The sequence below is a fragment of the Cardiocondyla obscurior genome, linkage group LG11, assembly GCF_019399895.1.
Source record: "Cardiocondyla obscurior isolate alpha-2009 linkage group LG11, Cobs3.1, whole genome shotgun sequence".
In the NCBI taxonomy this organism is placed as follows: domain Eukaryota; kingdom Metazoa; phylum Arthropoda; class Insecta; order Hymenoptera; family Formicidae; genus Cardiocondyla; species Cardiocondyla obscurior.
This window is the reverse complement of record NC_091874.1, coordinates 7,014,188-7,032,080: the sequence shown is the minus strand read 5'-3', so window position 1 is coordinate 7,032,080 and position 17,893 is coordinate 7,014,188. Positions and strand designations below refer to the sequence as shown.

General features: G+C 39.3%; 3 protein-coding genes across 3 annotated transcripts; 1 reads left to right on the top strand and 2 right to left on the bottom strand.

Annotated features, from left to right (window-relative positions):
• Positions 1–1,842: 1,842 nt before the first annotated feature.
• On the top strand, positions 1,843–2,649 carry LOC139106705 (uncharacterized). Its single transcript, XM_070663644.1, has one exon. The coding sequence runs from the start codon at positions 1,843–1,845 to the stop codon at positions 2,647–2,649; it is 807 nt and encodes a 268-aa protein (XP_070519745.1).
• A 1,801-nt stretch (positions 2,650–4,450) lies between these two features.
• Positions 4,451–8,067, bottom strand: LOC139106370 (uncharacterized). The gene has a single exon (XM_070663084.1). It carries the CDS (start codon positions 7,318–7,320, stop codon positions 6,250–6,252), a length of 1,071 nt encoding a protein of 356 aa, XP_070519185.1. The 5' UTR covers positions 7,321–8,067; the 3' UTR covers positions 4,451–6,249.
• A 2,364-nt stretch (positions 8,068–10,431) lies between these two features.
• LOC139106704 (uncharacterized) lies at positions 10,432–15,080 on the bottom strand. Its single transcript, XM_070663642.1, has 4 exons — positions 12,218–15,080; positions 11,530–11,606; positions 11,208–11,415; positions 10,432–10,826 (listed from the first exon to the last, which is right to left on the bottom strand). Exons 1-4 carry the CDS (start codon positions 15,078–15,080, stop codon positions 10,432–10,434), a joined length of 3,543 nt encoding a protein of 1,180 aa, XP_070519743.1.
• Positions 15,081–17,893: the final 2,813 nt, after the last annotated feature.

Genomic DNA, 17,893 nt, shown 5'->3' with positions numbered 1-17,893 from the left:
TAATATCATCCTCTACTTCATTACATATACACCGTTTAAGCGCTTCCGATATAGCACACGCTTGCGCCGAGAAGATGTTACACAACTTATTTAAACTAATATAATATCCCATTTCTAATTTTTCTACAAAAAACGCGCTACCTGTGGATAGACCCTTTTTATTCTTTGACTCGTCAGTATAAATTGACATAAAACCCGGATTTATTTTATATTTGACCATCAACTTTTTCAACATACTATTGAAATTAGATTTGGTTTGATTCAAATCTTTACCAGAAACCAAATCCACTAAGCAAGTATTTGATATAGTCCAGTAATCCATATTAAAAATGGGACATTTTCCGTGACAAAAAATTAACTTCTTCTAATTTTTATAATTTTTATATACTTCCGACAATAATGAACATTTTCTCCACGGCATTGTTAATGTTTTCAAAATCTCAAAATCAGTACACACACTAATATCCTTATTTATATTTTCGTTGCATTGTGCAATTGTCTTTAAAATAAAATTTTTTGCAAGGAATTTAGCCCTATCTCTAATCAGTGTGATTTTCGATTCCGCAACCATAACATTAGTAGGTGTTGAATTTCTGTAGCCCAACGCAGTTCGAATACCAAGGTATTGAGCTTGTGGCGGCCGAGATGACAATTCGGTAAATTGGCACTCGGCGCACCACGACATAGGCAGCCCGGCATGCAGGAACGTATGCCGGAAGGCCCGGAAGCTTGGTGGGAGAAAAAGCTCCGGGCCCGGCTGATAACAGCCGCGGCCGCCAGGCGTCGCGAAAGATAAGAGTTTTCGCGATAGTCAGATGCGATAAGGACCGCTATATAAGCGGCACCGATGGAGCTTGCGATATCGCCTTATCCGATAAGGAGATCGCTTTTTGAATACGATCGATAGTGCTCGTATAGACGCACACTTCACAGTACGAGAAGTAGTGCTCTGCCGACGCACATCGAACGAAGACGAGGCAGTAGTCGTTGCCACGAAGCAGAGCATAGCCGTATGCCTTTACCACCGTTAACAAAGAGCCAGAGTCCGGAGACGGGGACTCCACAGAAGCGGACTAGAAGAAGCCGACGAAAGAAGCGGGCCACGCTGACGCCGGAGATAGTGCCGGATAGTCCTCCGTCGCCACCAGTCGAAGAGGCCAGAACACCGAAAATCGTATCTATCGAAGTCTTTCCGCCGCAGCAGCCGCTGGCGGGAATCCTGAGGCCTCCAGGACTTAAGAAGCCTCCACGTAATACTAACTTCCAATTATTGGAGTGGAAGCCACAGCTCGCCAACTTTACGCCTCCACGACTAACGAGGCCTCCGCGAATTTACCTGGCACCGGGCGACATACGTATCTGGAGATACACTAGTCCCCGGTGGAATCAAGTCGAGCCATTACTCTCGCCTATCCCACCAACACCACCGGTGCGGATAGAGCGAGGAGTTCAGTGTGGACCCAGCACCACAGAGCGGGCCATACAACACGCTCCTGTGGTCACGGATAGTGGAGTCCAGTGTGATCCCTGGGCTACCACTTCATCCTCGGAAGCGGAACCGCCAATTCTACCTGGCGATGAAAAGTGGGGCCCGATAAAGGTGACGCTCACCGCCCCACACATCTCGTACCGCGAAAGGCGGTTATAAACGTTCTAAAGCGTTATTTTGTAAAAGCACCAGTGGGTGCGATTTAAACGAACTCAAACAGAATGTATATAATCTTGTAAATATATTTGTACATAACTAGAAAGAAAGGGTTCATCTCTAACCAGTGTTCTATCCTATCAGCGAACTAAAATACCTAAAGTGGTGACCCCGACGTGATCGGATAAAACAGCGAGATGACAACTCCAACGACGGCCGGCACGGCCGATCAAACGCAAGTAAGCCGAGTAGGCATGAGGATTCCTGCTATGATACCAGACGAGCCCGAACTATGGTTCGCTCAATTGGAAAGCCAGTTCCTGTTATGTGGAATTACCATGGACAACACGAAGTACGCATACTCCATGTCTCAACTCGAAGCAAGATATACTCTCGAAGTCAAAGATCTCATCAAGAATCCACCGGCAGAGAATAAGTACGAAGCACTCAAGAAACTACTGATACAGCGCCTAACCATATCGCAGGAGCAGAAGATTAGGCAGCTGTTAGAACACGAAGAACTCAGTGACCGCAAGCCCACTCAATTTTTACGACACCTTCAGGCTTTGGCAGGAGCCTCAGTACCAAAGGAGCTACTTCGAACACTATGGTTAAGCCGCCTACCGTCACAACTGCAAGTAGTATTAGCCAGCCGGCATAAGGACCCGCTCAACGAAGTAGCAGAACAAGCCGATAAAATAGTTGAAATCAGCGGGAATACAGTAACGGTGGCCGCTACCAGCCAACAAGTACCCTCAAGCGGAAACGCAATAGAAAGGCAGATTGCCATGTTAACGAAGCAAGTGGCTGCGTTAACCACACAGTTTGGTCGCAGACCATCGATAAAAAGAGGCAACACCAGAAGCAGAAGCCGCACTCCGGTCCGGGAGCGCCGAAGCAATTACATCTGCTACTACCATAAGAAATTCAAGAATGAAGCTCAGAAATGTGAGAACGGGTGCCAATGGCAGAAGAGAAAGGGAAACGAGCAGGGCTCTCACTGATGGTGGCCAGTGAAGGTAGCACTAACCCTTGCCGCTTATTTATGCAAGATAAAAAGAGTAGAACTAAATATTTAATTGACACAGGTAGCGACATCAGCGTCTACCCGGAGAGAAGGTGCCAACACGCCCGGAAGGAACCATACGAATTATTTGCGGCGAACGGATCCATCATTCACACCTACGGGAAGATCACTCTACAGCCGGATTTCGGACTCCGACGAGCCCTTACGTGGAGATTCGTAATAGCGGACGTGACTACTCCTATCATTGGATCGGATTTCCTGGCACATTATCACCTACTGCCGGATCTACGAAAAGCAGCATTAATAGACGGAAGAACAGGCTGGCAAGCCAAAGGAATCAAGAAACTGGACAGTATAACTTCCGTAAAGACAGTAGCCAAACACACTAGATATCACGAGATTCTAGAACATTACCCGGAGTTAACAAGACCCGGGCTAAAAAGAAAGACGGAGGTGCAAGTGGAGCACCATATACAAACCTCTCCTGGACCACCGGAATACTGCAGGCCACGACGCTTGGACCCTGAGAAAATGAAAGCCGCAAAACAAGAGTTTCAATTATTATTAGAAGAAGGAATTATACGACCGTCCAAGAGCCCTTGGGCAGCGCCCCTACACATGGTACCTAAGAAGACTGCGCAATGGAGACCATGCGGCGATTACAGACGACTTAACGACCGCACAGTACCCGATCGATACCCTGTACCGCATATAGAAGACTTCACACAGGCCCTACACGGTAGAAAAGTATTCACTACGATTGATCTTGAGAAGGCATACAATCAAATCCCGATTAGGGAAGAGGACATCCCGAAGACGGCGATAACAACGCCTTTCGGACTATTCGAATACTTATACATGCCTTTCGGGCTACGAAACGCAGCTCAAACCTTCCAAAGGTTTATCGATGAAGCAATAAGAGGGATGGAATTTTGCCACGCGTACATCGACGACATTCTGGTAGCTTCCAACTCCCCAGAAGAACACGAACGGCACTTACAACAATTATTCGAAAGACTACGGACTTTCGGAGTAAAGATAAATACCGCGAAGTGTACGTTCGGCAGCAGTGAGGTAAATTACCTGGGATATAAAGTGTCCGAACAAGGCATACAGCCGCTACCCGAGAAGGTAGAAGCGATACGGGAATACAAATTACCCGAGACTACGAAGCAACTAAGAAGGTTCTTAGGGATGTTAAACTTCTATAGGAGGTTTATTCCAAAAGCAGCCCAAGAACAAGCACTACTAAATGAATTACTCAAGGGACCAAAGAAGAAAAAGGAGGAGATAATACAATGGACAGAGGACGCGAAAACAGCGTTCGACAAGAGTAAAGATAGTCTGGCAAAGGCCACGCTGCTAGTACACCCAGATGCGCAAGCAAGACTTACACTAGTCACGGACGAATCGGACACGGCACTCGGAGCGGTACTACAACAAGAAAAAGGCGGACGAACGCAACCGCTAGCCTTTTTCAGTAGAAAACTAACCGCAGCGCAAAGGAAGTACTCCCCGTATGACAGGGAATTAATGGCCATCTACGCGGGAATCAAACACTTCCGACATATGATTGAAGGACGAGATATCACAGTGTTAACGGACCACAAGCCACTTATATTCGCTTTTGCACAAGACCCACGAAAAACGTCACCAAGACAGACACGACACTTAGAGTTCATAGCGCAATTCACGACAGACTTGCGCCACATCCCAGGGGAAGACAACGTCGTAGCAGACGCATTGTCAAGAGTCGAAGCAATAACGAAGAGCGTTTATTAGTCTTTCAAATAATTTTCCGAAGCAAGATGACATCGAAATCGGTCTTACTTTCTCCTTTCCTACCTTGTCAATAAACACAACTTGATATTTTCTCCATTCCTTTGGTTTGTTATTATCTACAAAAAATTTATTAAATATATTTAAAATAACCTCTAAGTACCCCTCAGGCAATGATTTAAACATTATATATTCTATGGAATCTATACCTGGTGCTGAATTTTTTTTAATACCATTTACCGCTCTTTTTAATTCGTTTATAGTGAATTTTTTATCCAAACTATTATTATTTTCGTAGTCCCGGATTTGGATATATTCCTCTTGGACCCATGGTGGGCTTATTTCCTCAATTGTCTCCATTATCGTCTCTTTTCTTGATACCAGTTGCCATTTGTTCCATTCTAGTGTTTTATAAGAGTGTTTCATTATTTTCAATTTATTCCACATGTACTTGATATCCATGTATTTATTAATGCTTTGTACAAAATCTTTAAAATCTGTTCTTTTCTTACCATTAATTATTTTAATCGCCTCAGCCCTTGCTTTTTTAAAATTAATGTAGTCTTTAATCTCACCCGTTCTTTTGAATTTCTTTATGGCTTCTTTTCTATTTCTTATAGCATAGTTGCATTCCTCATCCCACCATTTTTTCGGATTATTTTTATTATTGTAGTTATATTTTTTAATTTCGACTTTCTTATCCTTCCCATTCCAAATCTTGCCCGGGGTAGAATAACAAACCGCTTCTTTCATAGTATTAACTAACATATTATATATTCCGAGTGTATCAACCGTTTCATAATCAATTTCCTTAAATATCGTTAGTTTTTCCTTCATCTTATTCAAAAATATATTCCAATCCGTATTATTATTACTTATTTTATTTGTTTTTTTGGAATATACTTTAGCTTCATCCTCTAGGTAATAACAGACTGGGAAGTGGTCTGATCCCCAAGTATCATTGATTTGTTTATACATTAATTTATTTAGGGTATCCGCAGTGGCAAACATAAGGTCCAGATTAGACGACTAATGCTTAATTTGACCGAGTCTTGATAACGTATTATGGTTGACTATGTAGAATCCATTGTTATAGCAACTCTCAAGTAGAATAGAACCATTTTTGTCCGTATCTTTACAGTTCCATATATTGTTATGTGCATTAAAGTCTCCAAAAACACAGGTATTTTTTCCATTAAATTGTTTAAAAAATTCATACCACTGTCTTTTTGACACTACCTGACCTATACACGGTCTTCTATATATCATAATGCAGTTAATCATACCTTTTTCCGTGTAGACTTTTATCCCAATGCCCTCTACCTTATCCGGGTACTTCACGTTACCCAATGTCTCATATTTGATTCCTTTGCGTATACAAATAAGTACTCCACCAGCAGCGTAATCTCCCTCTCCTTTCCTATCATTTCTGATTATTTGATATCCTTGTATTGATAAACGATCTTTACTTTTTAGTTTTGTTTCTGAAATGCCAAGTATGTCGAACTCATTAATTTTATTTAGAATTTCCGCCCTTTTGTTCCTAATTCCCCTAGCGTTCCAGTTAATAAGCTTCATCACTAGAGTTATCATAAACTGTCACGTCATTCAAAGACGTGCTAGGCTTACTATTTTTCCCATGTCTATATAAATGATTTGACTTTATTTTTTGTTTGCTCCATACTATTAGCTTTCCTGACTTCTTTTATTTTCCTGATCATTTTTTCAATAAGGTTCTTAAAATCTATTTTATTTTCTAATTTCAAGCAACAGTTATCAATCAATGTATTTGAATCTTCTATGAATTTTTTAATATTTTCAGGTTTTGGATTACTACTATTCCTGGATATCCCAAAATGTTTATGGTTGCGGGCCCCCCCTTATCAGATTGCTTGTTTTCCCCTAACTGGGGCCAATCCTCCGGTCTAGACCACGCGTTATATAAATTTCTATTAATTAATCCTTTTTCATTACTATTATAAAGTTTTTTAGCCTCATAGATCGAGACATTATTAATTACACTTATTTTAATTACATTTTTATTATATATATAAGTCTCACATTTTTTATCGTTGGCTTTATGTTCGCACTTACAATTTACGCATTTGGCTATCTTATCACAGATTCCATGAAAAACATCTCCACATATAATACATAATCTTTCTTTATTTTTGCAAACTACTTTGGTATGCCCAAATTGATAGCATCTATAACACTGTTTCACATCAGGTAGATAGGGTCTAACCTTTAGTTTGACTAAGTTCCCAAATAGGTTTACAGATTCCGGTGTATATCTATTTTTGAATAAAACTATAAAATTATTGGTTTTATACGGGACATATTTTTTTTCCACGAGACTAAATCTTCTTCTAGTCATTCTTTCTATACTCATTATGTACTTATTTTTATTATCTATTGCTTCAGCCAATCTAATTAACGAGTCATCCCAGTCTGAGATAACACCCCGCGAAATCAAATTTCTATTTGTAATTTCACATTTTACTGTTTCCCTAACATCCTTATCTTTTAGTATTTTATTTGCATCTTTCATAGAATCGAAAAATAAGTCAGCCGTTTTAAAACCAGTCTTCGTGACTTTGAGTGGTTTATATTTACATGACGTAATAGCATTAATAATTTTCAAGAAGTTAGTCTGTCCTCTGGTTGTACATTTATCATTATTTAAAAAAGCAGAGACAACATACTCACCCTGTAAACCATTATCAAACCTGTCTTTATTATTCCTGAGATCTTTAACGTAGTCATCCTCATTCTTCACTAAGTTAGGCTTACCGTTCTTAAATATCACAATTTCTCTTTTCATCGTTTTAGGAATACTCTGTTGTGTGCACTCCATATTTTCGTTCATATCGTGTTCTTCGTATTCATTTTCCTACTCCATCCTTGTCTCAGACTTCTCTTCTCTCTTCATCATTTGATTTGTTACAGTAAAATCGTCCATTTCGGAATTAGTTTCCTTCTTTGTCTTTCTTTTTTTTAAAGGATTGTGTTTTAGCTTCATGAGTAGGCCTTTGTCTATTCTTAGGTAATTATATTCACACGTGCTCTCTGCTGCTTTCCTATGGCAATCTTCTAAAATTTCCACAGGGCTGTACAATGACTTTCCTTTTATAATATCTATTCTATCTTTTAATTTTGATTGAAAATCTTCATTTCTCCTTTTACAAATTAAACTTTTTCTCTTCTTTATAGAATATACCGAAAAGTTTTCTACATCGTCTCTAACCTCACTCTTTTTAATCTTCTCATTTTCGTCGGATCCCGCCTTTGACGGCGAATCCTCGCCTTTATTTTCTTTCTCCGATATTTTTAATATTAGTTGGCCACAATATTTACTTAACTACTCTTTCTCGTCCTCCTTAATTAATTATTTTAATATAAACTTAATAGGCACACGTTTGCACTCTAACGCGCCCCCTACCGTTCTCCCGCGCCTAAAGATTGCGTCATACAGGTTATAACTTTTTTTACAATATAAACAGGCGCTTTTCGTCGCTTAGCATAAAAAAAAGAGACGTGTCACTAGGTGAACGTCTTTTGTTTAATTAATATGCCCTTTTTACCGCAGTAACGATTTAATTGTACTTCTAATGTACAGGGTGTCCTAGACATAACGAAAGATACTGGGAGAATAGATAGAATTGATTGAGACAAGTAGAAAAGTCTTGTACCATTTTGCAAAATTCTCAACCGTTATTAAAAAAAAAATTAAAATGTATAAATTGTATAGGCGTAAGAGCGACAAGGATGCTGCTCGTGAGTGAGCGCGACAGGCGACGGCGCCATTTCTAGCGATTCGCCTGTCGCGCTCACTCACGAGCAGCATCCTTGTCGCTCTTACGCCTATAGAATTTATACATTTTAATTTTTTTCTCAATAACGGTTGAGAATTTTGCAAAATGGTACGGGACTTTTCTACTTGTCTCAATCAATTCTATCTATTCTCCCAGTATCCTTCGTTATGTCTGGGACACCCTGTATATAGATAATAGTTGTGTCCGGTATTAGGTGCTGTCCGTCGCTAGGAAACTTCCCCCTATACATTTATATTAAATAATAGTTATACACTGCGTCGAAAAGTTTCCGAACAGGGATATAATTTGGAAAAATTTTTTAAAAACTAATTTTTATAAAAAATATTATTAACATTTATTTCGTTGATAATTAGAAGTAACAAAAAAACTGAAAATTGCACAAATTAGAATCAATCCTTAGTTTAAATCTTACACTTTCTTGTCCTCGAACCAACCTCCCTTTGTAGACAATATTTTTTTACTAATCGTGACATTCTTTTTATGAGTTTTTTTCAAAACAGAATGTGGTATTTTATTCCATTCTTCTTGGAGGACCTCCCAAAGATGCTCCTGAGAAGTTGGGCAGACTTTCCGGACTCGGCGATCAAGTTCATCCCATAGAAGCTCTATGGGATTAAAGTCCGGAGATTGAGGTGGCCATACCATTATTTTGAGCGCTCCGCATTCCTCTTTTTGTTTCAAATAGTTGGAACATAATTTAGAAGTATATTTAGGGTCATTATCTTGCTGCATGACAAACCGACGACCAATTAAACGTGTGCCAGACGGGATACAATGCCTACTCGGAATCGAGTGGTAGCCTTTTTGTTCAAGTATCCCCTTGATTCTGTAAAAATCTCCCACGCCCGTATAACTAAAACATCCCCACACCATTACAGATCCTCTGCAGTGTTTAACTGTATAATTTATGCAGTCTGGGTGCATTTTTTCTGAAACCGCGCGACGAACATACTGTCTTCGTTTTTTACCAAAAACCTCGAACTTTGATTCGTCGGTCCACAAGACTTGTTTCCAGTTTTCGATGGTCCAGTCATTGTGATTTTGGGCCCACTGAAGTCTCTTTGCCCTGTTCCCACGCCGCATAAACAGTTTTTTGGTGAAAATTCTTTCCCAAAGGCCAGCTTCGTGTAAACGATCCTTCACAGTAGTTACCAATATCTGACGTTCATGATTTTCATTAAACCGCGATTGGATTTCTAGTGCAGTAAGTTTCCTATTTCTTTTTGACATTAAGATTATAGACTAATCCTCTGATTTGGAAGTAACTCGAGGTCTTCTAGTGCGCACCTGATCCTTATTAGAGCCAGTTTTTTGAAAGCGAGTAATAGCATCGCTTACGGTAGACCGCGGTATATTTAATTTTTTCGCAATATAACGTACACTGCGACCATCGTTATGAAGAGCAGTAACTGCTGCACGTTTCTCGACGCTTAGTGCAGGCCCTCGACCCATAATTTCCGAAAAAATTTAAAAATACTATATAATAATGATAGATTGACTTTTAAAAATTCTCTTTAAAAATAAAATGACAACAGCAGTTAAAATACTTACTAGTACGTCTTGTTATCAATGTGGATAAACGATATTGTGATGTTGAGCACAAGAATTACACTACAGCGGTTAGTCGAGACAACCTTCTGTCGGTAGCGCTAGGCTTACATTGAGAAAACAACAACAAATCACTAGTGGCACGTGGTAACGGCGAATAGATAGCTCGAGTGTCGTTCTGTTGTGTAAACAATTTGGGTATAGTATGAGGTCTAATATTGCTGAGAAAAAAACTGCTGCTAGAAGCTTCAAGAAGACTCAAAATAATTTTCAACTTAAGCGTAGGTAATGTCCGGAAACTTTTCGACGACAGTGTATGTATCTATATATGTCAAAACTTCCAAGTTTTGAATAAACGCTTTGCCAAAAGATATAAAATTTGGAAAGTCTTAGTGCTTTCTATCAAGTAAATCACGTATTTTTTATTAATCAAAAATAACTTCACTTTGTTACACTATAATCACGTGGTTTATATCAACGTTATCTGAAATAAAGAAACATGTATATCGTTGTCTTCATGTTCTATCAAAGTGCTAATAGAAACAAAATTTTCAAATACCTTGGAAATATTCATATGTTGTCCATAAATTAAGAATTTAAATGCTATCGTTAGACTCATTATTGCTGTTATTTGATTCACTGCCATCACTATTGCTATTATTATTGTCACTATAACTCTCTGTAAATGGTGATGTACTTTCATCTCTTTGATCTTGTTCTTCAAGGTCTTTGTTACTGCTTTGTACAATTTCACACGTAGCATGACTATTCTGCAGATTATCTTTTATGTTTTGTGCTTCCATAATTGTATCCAATGCACTATTACAAGATGACGGTATCATTTTCTGTTTAGTTTTCAGAAACGTACATTTTACTGTTCTATTTAATTCGCATATTTTGTGTGAGATATATGTCCCAATATGTTGAAGTTCAACATCAACGGATACTTCATCTATGTTACGTTGAGTTATCAAATAATGTTTGAGTGTAGCTAAAACAAAATAATATAATATTATAATACAAATATGGTTCTTTAACGAACTGCGGTATTGATTTTAAAATTACAACAACGGTATCATAAAATGATTTCAATATGTATACATTATAGCCAAGATGTATCTAAAAATAAATTTGACACAAGGCCAAAATTTTGATTAACAAAATAAATATGTTTAAATTAACACAGTAAAGTTCATTTGCTCTATATATTACCTTATTTCGTGCTTTATTTGTGTACCCAACTAAAGGTAAGCCAGCTTCTTCTTGAGATTGTGTTGCATTTTTTTTTAAATTCAGAAATAACATCTAAAAAAAATTACTTCAATAATCAACATTACATTTTTGTAAATATTGTTAAAGATGTAAAACTTACGTAACAGTTCGTCAAAATTATTTATTACTTGTGTCTCGATTTCTTTACTTTGTTTTGATATTTCTGTGAATTCGGAAATAACTTTTTTTTTGAGATTCATATTTAATGACATCAAATCGGTCACTATACCATCTTTATCTTTTATTTGTTTCTTTAATTTTTTATTTTGAGAACAATATGTTTTTATTTCTTTCTGCAGCTTTTCTATCTATAATATTTAATATTAATATTCATATATTTAAATATAGATATTTAAATATAAATATTCAAAATTACTTATTAACTTTGTTCTTTATTTTAATGAAGTATTATAAAAACTTACTTTTTCATCATTTTTATTGTTATTAGGTGTTCGCACTAAGATGAAGGTTCGGACGAAAAACTTGAATACAGGTTGCACTTTATAAATTTTATTTTTCTTTTTCACTGATTAACACTTAGCCACTGCTGGGCTCGAAAGGATAGAAATTATTACAATGTTTTAAATTTAGCAAGAATGGCTCTGCTGGCCGCGATAGTATTAGCGAGAGATGCGTTCTTAATGCGTTCAAGAAGGCGACTGACTTGAGAGGCATTGCTTCAAAGAGAGCAGAGCAGTTTTCTATTGTAACAAAGAGCATCTTAGGTTTCGTTCGGGACCGTCCCGTCTTAAGTGAGATAAGGCACGGAAAATTTTGAATAGTTTCTTTCGAGTAGATTCTTATGGTGACAGAAAAATAATATCATTTGAAACAAAGCCTCTCATATAACCAGACTGGCGTCGCTCTGACGGCATTCGATAGTCTGGCGTTTAAAACGTTCGAATAGCATCATCTAATGATCTTAAACATTTCCGCCCGCCTCGTCAGAAGCTGACGAATTTTTTGCAAAGGAAGTATCTTGTACAGGCAAAGGAACAATTTTAACGGCGGGTCGCGTGAATGTGGATGATGCAGTGCGTACTGTTATCACCCTAACTTGCCCATCAGAACCCGGATGAGTTCCTATAATTCGTGCAAGAGGCCATTTACCTGGCGACGTTGTTTCACCTTTGATTAGGCAGAGCATGCCTACTTGCAAATTTGGCTGAGTTGTTCGCCATTTAGAGCGTATATTTAGCGTGGGCAAGTATTCGGCTGACCAACGCCGCCAGAAATGGTCACGCATTTTTTGCACGAGTTCCCAGCGGGAAAGTCTATTGTCGGATACATTAGCTAAGCATGGCTCGGGCACAGCATTTAACGCATTTCCTATCAGGAAGTGTCCTGGAGTTAGTGCTTCTAGATCCTCGGGATCATCGGAGAGTGGTATCAAAGGCCTAGAATTTAAACACGCTTCAATTTGCGTTAATAAAGTGTACATTTCCTCAAACGTTAGAGTAGCCTCTCCGATGACCCATCGGATATGATGTTTCGTAGCCTTAACAGCAGCCTCCCAAATTCCGCCGAAATGAGGTGCAGATGGAGGATTAAATTTCCATTTAATTGCTTGATTTGCAATGGTTTGAGTAAATTCCTTACTCTTTATACTTTCAGCAAAGAATTTTCGTAATTCTTTGTCTGCTCCGACAAAATTAGTCCCTCGATCGCTTGAAATCGTGGAACAAATTCCTCTCCTAGAAATAAAACGCCGGAGGGCTGCTAAAAAGGCTGCTGTTGTATAATCTGAGACCAATTCAATATGTATTGCGCGCGTGGAAAAACATATAAAAATGGCCAAGAATGCTTTATGGGCTCGTTGCCCTCGACCCTTGCTTGTTTTGACCATTAAAGGTCCAGCGTAATCTACTCCGGTATTTAAAAATGGACGATTTACCGTAACCCGAGCTTGCGGTAAATCGCTCATTTGAGGATGCGGAGATGTGCCTCTCCAACGAACACATGGTACGCAGTTTTTAATGTGCTCCTTTACTGATGCTCTGCCTCCCATAAGCCAATAGCGTTGCCTTATGGTTGACAGTGTCAGTTGCGGTCCCCCATGCAGGGTCTTTTTATGGTAATGATCTATGATTAAAAAGGTTAAGTTTGAGCGCTTGGGTAATATTATCGGGTGCTGCTGATCCCGTGACAATGACGCATTTCGTAATCGACCGCCGATTCTTAAAATTCCGATCTCGCTTATAATAGGAGACAGAGAAGATAAAGCATTATTTCGAGAAAGCGATTTTCCCTCAGTCAATAATTTAATTTCTTCCGAGAACCAAAGTCGCTGTGTTGTTAGGATCCAGAAGTTAAGTGATTTATTTATTTCAGACCAAGATAATGGTCCCTTTGAGCTTCCCTTTAGCCAGCGTCGGCATAATGCAGTGACTCTTAATAACTTAAGTAATGTTGAGAATTTTAATAACAATTCATTCTCTTTTGGTAACGTGGTTATAGTAAATACGTGAGACCTTTGCTCGTTTTTAACAGCAATTAATTCTTCAGAATTAATTTCAAAATTACTTAAATTTGGTTGTTCAATATTATTTTCCCTGAGCCATTTCGGACCTGACCACCAGAGCGGGTGATTTTGTAGTTCGCTTGGCAAGAGACCGCGAGAAGCGCAGTCGGCAAGATTTTCATAACCTGGAATATGGTTCCAGTAAGCAGATGGTAATGCTTGCTGGATTTCCGATACGCGGTTCGTTACATAGGTGGTCCATTTTGAGGGGTGACCCTTGAGCCAGGCAAGAGTTACGGTAGAATCAGACCATAGATTAATGCTATTAAATTTTAATTTTATAGTAGCTTGAACGTGAACAACTAATCGAGTTAAAAGAGTGGCGGCGCACAATTCTAATCGAGGTAAAGATATTTTTTTTAGCGGTGCTACGCGAGTTTTGGCTTGTAATAATGATATTTTAAATTCATTATTCTGACTAATTTTAACAAAAATTACTGCAGCGTAGGCTCGCTCGGAGGCATCTGCGAAGCCATGTAATTCTATTAAAGATGTTGTTTCCGTGGTCATAAGCCATCGCGGTATTTTAATTTCCGACAATTTTATTAATTCATTGCGAAATTGATGCCATAAATTGAAATCATCTTTATCTAACGGATGATCCCAATCATTTCCCTTAAGCCAGAGCGTTTGGATTAAGATTTTTGCTTTAATAATAACCGGCGCAAGCCAGCCGAGAGGATCGAAAAGCCGAGCTGTTTCGGACAGCACTATTCTTTTTGTAGGTACTTGATTTTCTGTTGGTGTTACATGAAAATAAAAGAAATCCTCTGTAGGATTCCAGCGAAGGCCTAAAATAGTATGCGTAATGTCACTGTGAAAATCTACTGGACCCTTGCTTGGTTCAGGTGTCGGTATTATTTTGCTTAGTTCACTGCTATTGAACGACCATTTGGCTAAGGGGAAGCCGCCCGCCGTGCAAATATTAATTAATTGCGTAATTAAGACCTTTGCGGATGATACTGAGTCTGCGCCAGTCAAAATATCGTCCATGTATATTTCATGACGGAGAACCGATGCACCTAAGGGAAAATTGTTCGCTTCATCGAGAGCTAATTGCTTAATTACTCTGTTAGCTAAATATGGCGCAGAACATAATCCGTAAGTAATAGTATTTAATTTATAATCAAAATATTCATAAAGAGAACTCGGACGCCAAATTATCCGCTGGTAATCTCGATCCTCTGGGTGAATTTCAATCTGCCGATACATTTTTTCAATGTCTGTGGTTATAGCTATCTGATACCGTCGCCAATTAGAAATTATATCAGAAAGTGCAGGAAGTAGGTTAGGACCGTTAAGCAATACATCATTAAGGGACTCTGAATTTTTAAAGCGTGCAGAGGCATTGAAAACTACTCGTAATCTTGAATTAGGGTCATTGCTCTTAAATACCCCATGATAAGGCAGGTAATAATGCTTGTCAGATGTCGGAGGCGTTGTTTTGGACATGTGTCCTAACATTTCGTACTCGTGTAAGAAATAATTGTATTAAAATTGTAAATGTGGTTGTGAGTCAAGGCGTTTTTCTAATTTAGAAAAAATATTAATTGATGATGGTCGAGAGTTTGCAAATTCCGGACCTTGCTTAGCGAACGGTAGTCTGACCATATAGCGGCCTGATGGCAATCGTTGAGTGGTTTCAATAAAGAATTCCTCGCACTTTCGATCTGCATCGGTAAGAGGAATTGGTTTTAATGGTAATTCTTCCTGTTGCCAGAAACGTGATACCAGTTCTACTATATTTTCTTGAGTTTGGCAATGATTTATTGAGACAAAAGAAGCAGACTGAATTTCACCCGTAGATCCGGATAAAATCCATCCTAATGCTGTTTTTAAAGCTATGGGCATTTTAGCTGTGCCCTTTCGCAAACCATTTTCTATTATAATGGCGTGAACTTCCGCTCCTAAAATTAAATCTATCGGATCGTTAGAGGAAAATTCAGGATCAGCAAGCACTAGGCCTTGCAAATGTGGCCATGATTCGTTATTGTTAATAATACGCTGCGTATTAACGGTAACACGGGGTAAAATTAATGCCGAAATCGTTACACAAAAGTCCTGATTTACGCAAGATTTTAAATTGAAATTTACACGACCGCGCGCGTAACAAGTTTTATCGCCACCAATGCCGAAAATTGTGGTGGTGTCGGATTTTCGGGGTAAACGTAGTTTTTCTACGAGAGCTTCCGAAATAATTGATACCTCCGAACCCGGGTCTATGAGCGCTCGCACTATTATTTTTTGTTATACTTATCGGTAATTATAACCCTTGCTGTGGCCAATAAAACCGAGACTCGTCCAGTTACATAATTACGCAAATGGAGAGACGTGACTGAGGCGCTTTGCGTGGCGGGACGCTCTTCCGGCTTTTGCGACGAGTTGGTTGACGGACCTGTTGAAGTTGAACCTGCTGGCATTGAACCTGCTGGTTGAGTTGTTCTGTGCATGATTGCTGGGCTTCGCAGGAAGGTTTCGTGAATGGTTGAGTGGTGCCGTCTTCCGCAGGAGACACAACTTTTCTTTGAAGGACACTGGCTAACGGCATGCTTTCCAAAGCAATTGATGCACAAACTATTTTCGGCGGCATAGTCTCGGCGCGCTGCAAGCCCTTTCCTGGAGAACTCACTACATGCAAGGATATAATGGTCTCCCTTGCATAAAAAGCATGAGGAGGGCTTACCTCCCGTGGTAAATGGCGCGGTGTGCGTAACCAAAGCTCGGGCCGGCTTGGAAACAGTCGTTGTTTTTGTCGAGGTGTCATGTCCCGCAGGGTATAGAGCTTCTAAAGCCCGCAATCGATTTTCCAAAAAGTTTTTTAACTCTTCAAAGGTGGGTGGTTCGGTAGTGCCACCGATCGTTGTTTCCCACTCGCGGCGTGAACGAGAATCTAATAGTTCGATCACTAAATGAATAAAGAGATCGTTGTCAGTAATGGGGCGGCGAATTCCTTCCATTGTTCCGGCAGTCTGAAGTACATTATGGAAGAGTCGTCTTAGTTCTTGAACAGACTCCGTCCGCATCTTTGGCAATGAGGTAAATTTTGAAAAGCAGGATCGCACAAGCATACGTTTATTAGCATAATATTCTTTCAACATAGTCCAAACTCGTTCATAGTTGTCGGCGGTGGTAGGAATATTTTTTACTAACTGCTCTGCCTCACCCTTGAGACAGCAGCGTAAATAATGGAGTTTTTCTACCTCCATTAATGATGAATCTCGGGCTATCATTGATTGGAAAAGATCCTTGAATGCGGGCCAGTCCTCAAATTTTCCAGAAAAAGTAGGCAGTTGAATGCGAGGAAGCTGGCGTCGAGAGAAAACTTCGCTCTCGCGCAGGGAAAGCTCGGGTTTTTCCTCCGTTTTGCGATGTTCTTCGGCGAGATCCATCAAGATCGCCCGCTGCGAGACGTAGGCTTCTTCGACCATGCTATAGGCATCGGCCTTAACATAATCATGCTCGGCAAGTTCCGTCCAAAAACTCGTATGAAGAGTTTCATGACCCTTTTCGAATTTGCTCCAGTAATTATCGAGAAGTCTCAAGCGAGTCTCGATGGAGCCGGGAGTGATTTTAGCCGCACCTCCCTTTTTTAAATTTTCCACCGAGCGTGAAATACGCCCGTACAAATCCGTCTGGCTACGGATTAATGAATCCATGCTTTGACTCATGTCGATTTAGACTTTTGCACAACACTGCACTGTAACAAGTTTTTCGAAAGGCAAGGATATGCGTATCCGGCTCGAAGGACCAAAAAATGTTCGCACTAAGATGAAGGTTCGGACGAAAAACTTGAATACAGGTTGCACTTTATAAATTTTATTTTTCTTTTTCACTGATTAACACTTAGCCACTGCTGGGCTCGAAAGGATAGAAATTATTACAATGTTTTAAATTTAGTATTAGCGAGAGATGCGTTCTTAATGCGTTCAAGAAGGCGACTGACTTGAGAGGCATTGCTTCAAAGAGAGCAGAGCAGTTTTCTATTGTAACAAAGAGCATCTTAGGTTTCGTTCGGGACCGTCCCGTCTTAAGTGAGATAAGGCACGGAAAATTTTGAATAATTTCTTTCGAGTAGATTCTTATGGTGACAGAAAAATAATATCATTTGAAACAAAGCCTCTCATATAACCAGACTGGCGTCGCTCTGACGGCATTCGATAGTCTGGCGTTTAAAACGTTCGAATAGCATCATCTAATGATCTTAAACATTAGGTTTTCTTTGTTTTTCAGACATATTCTAAATTTTATAAAATTATTGTACTATT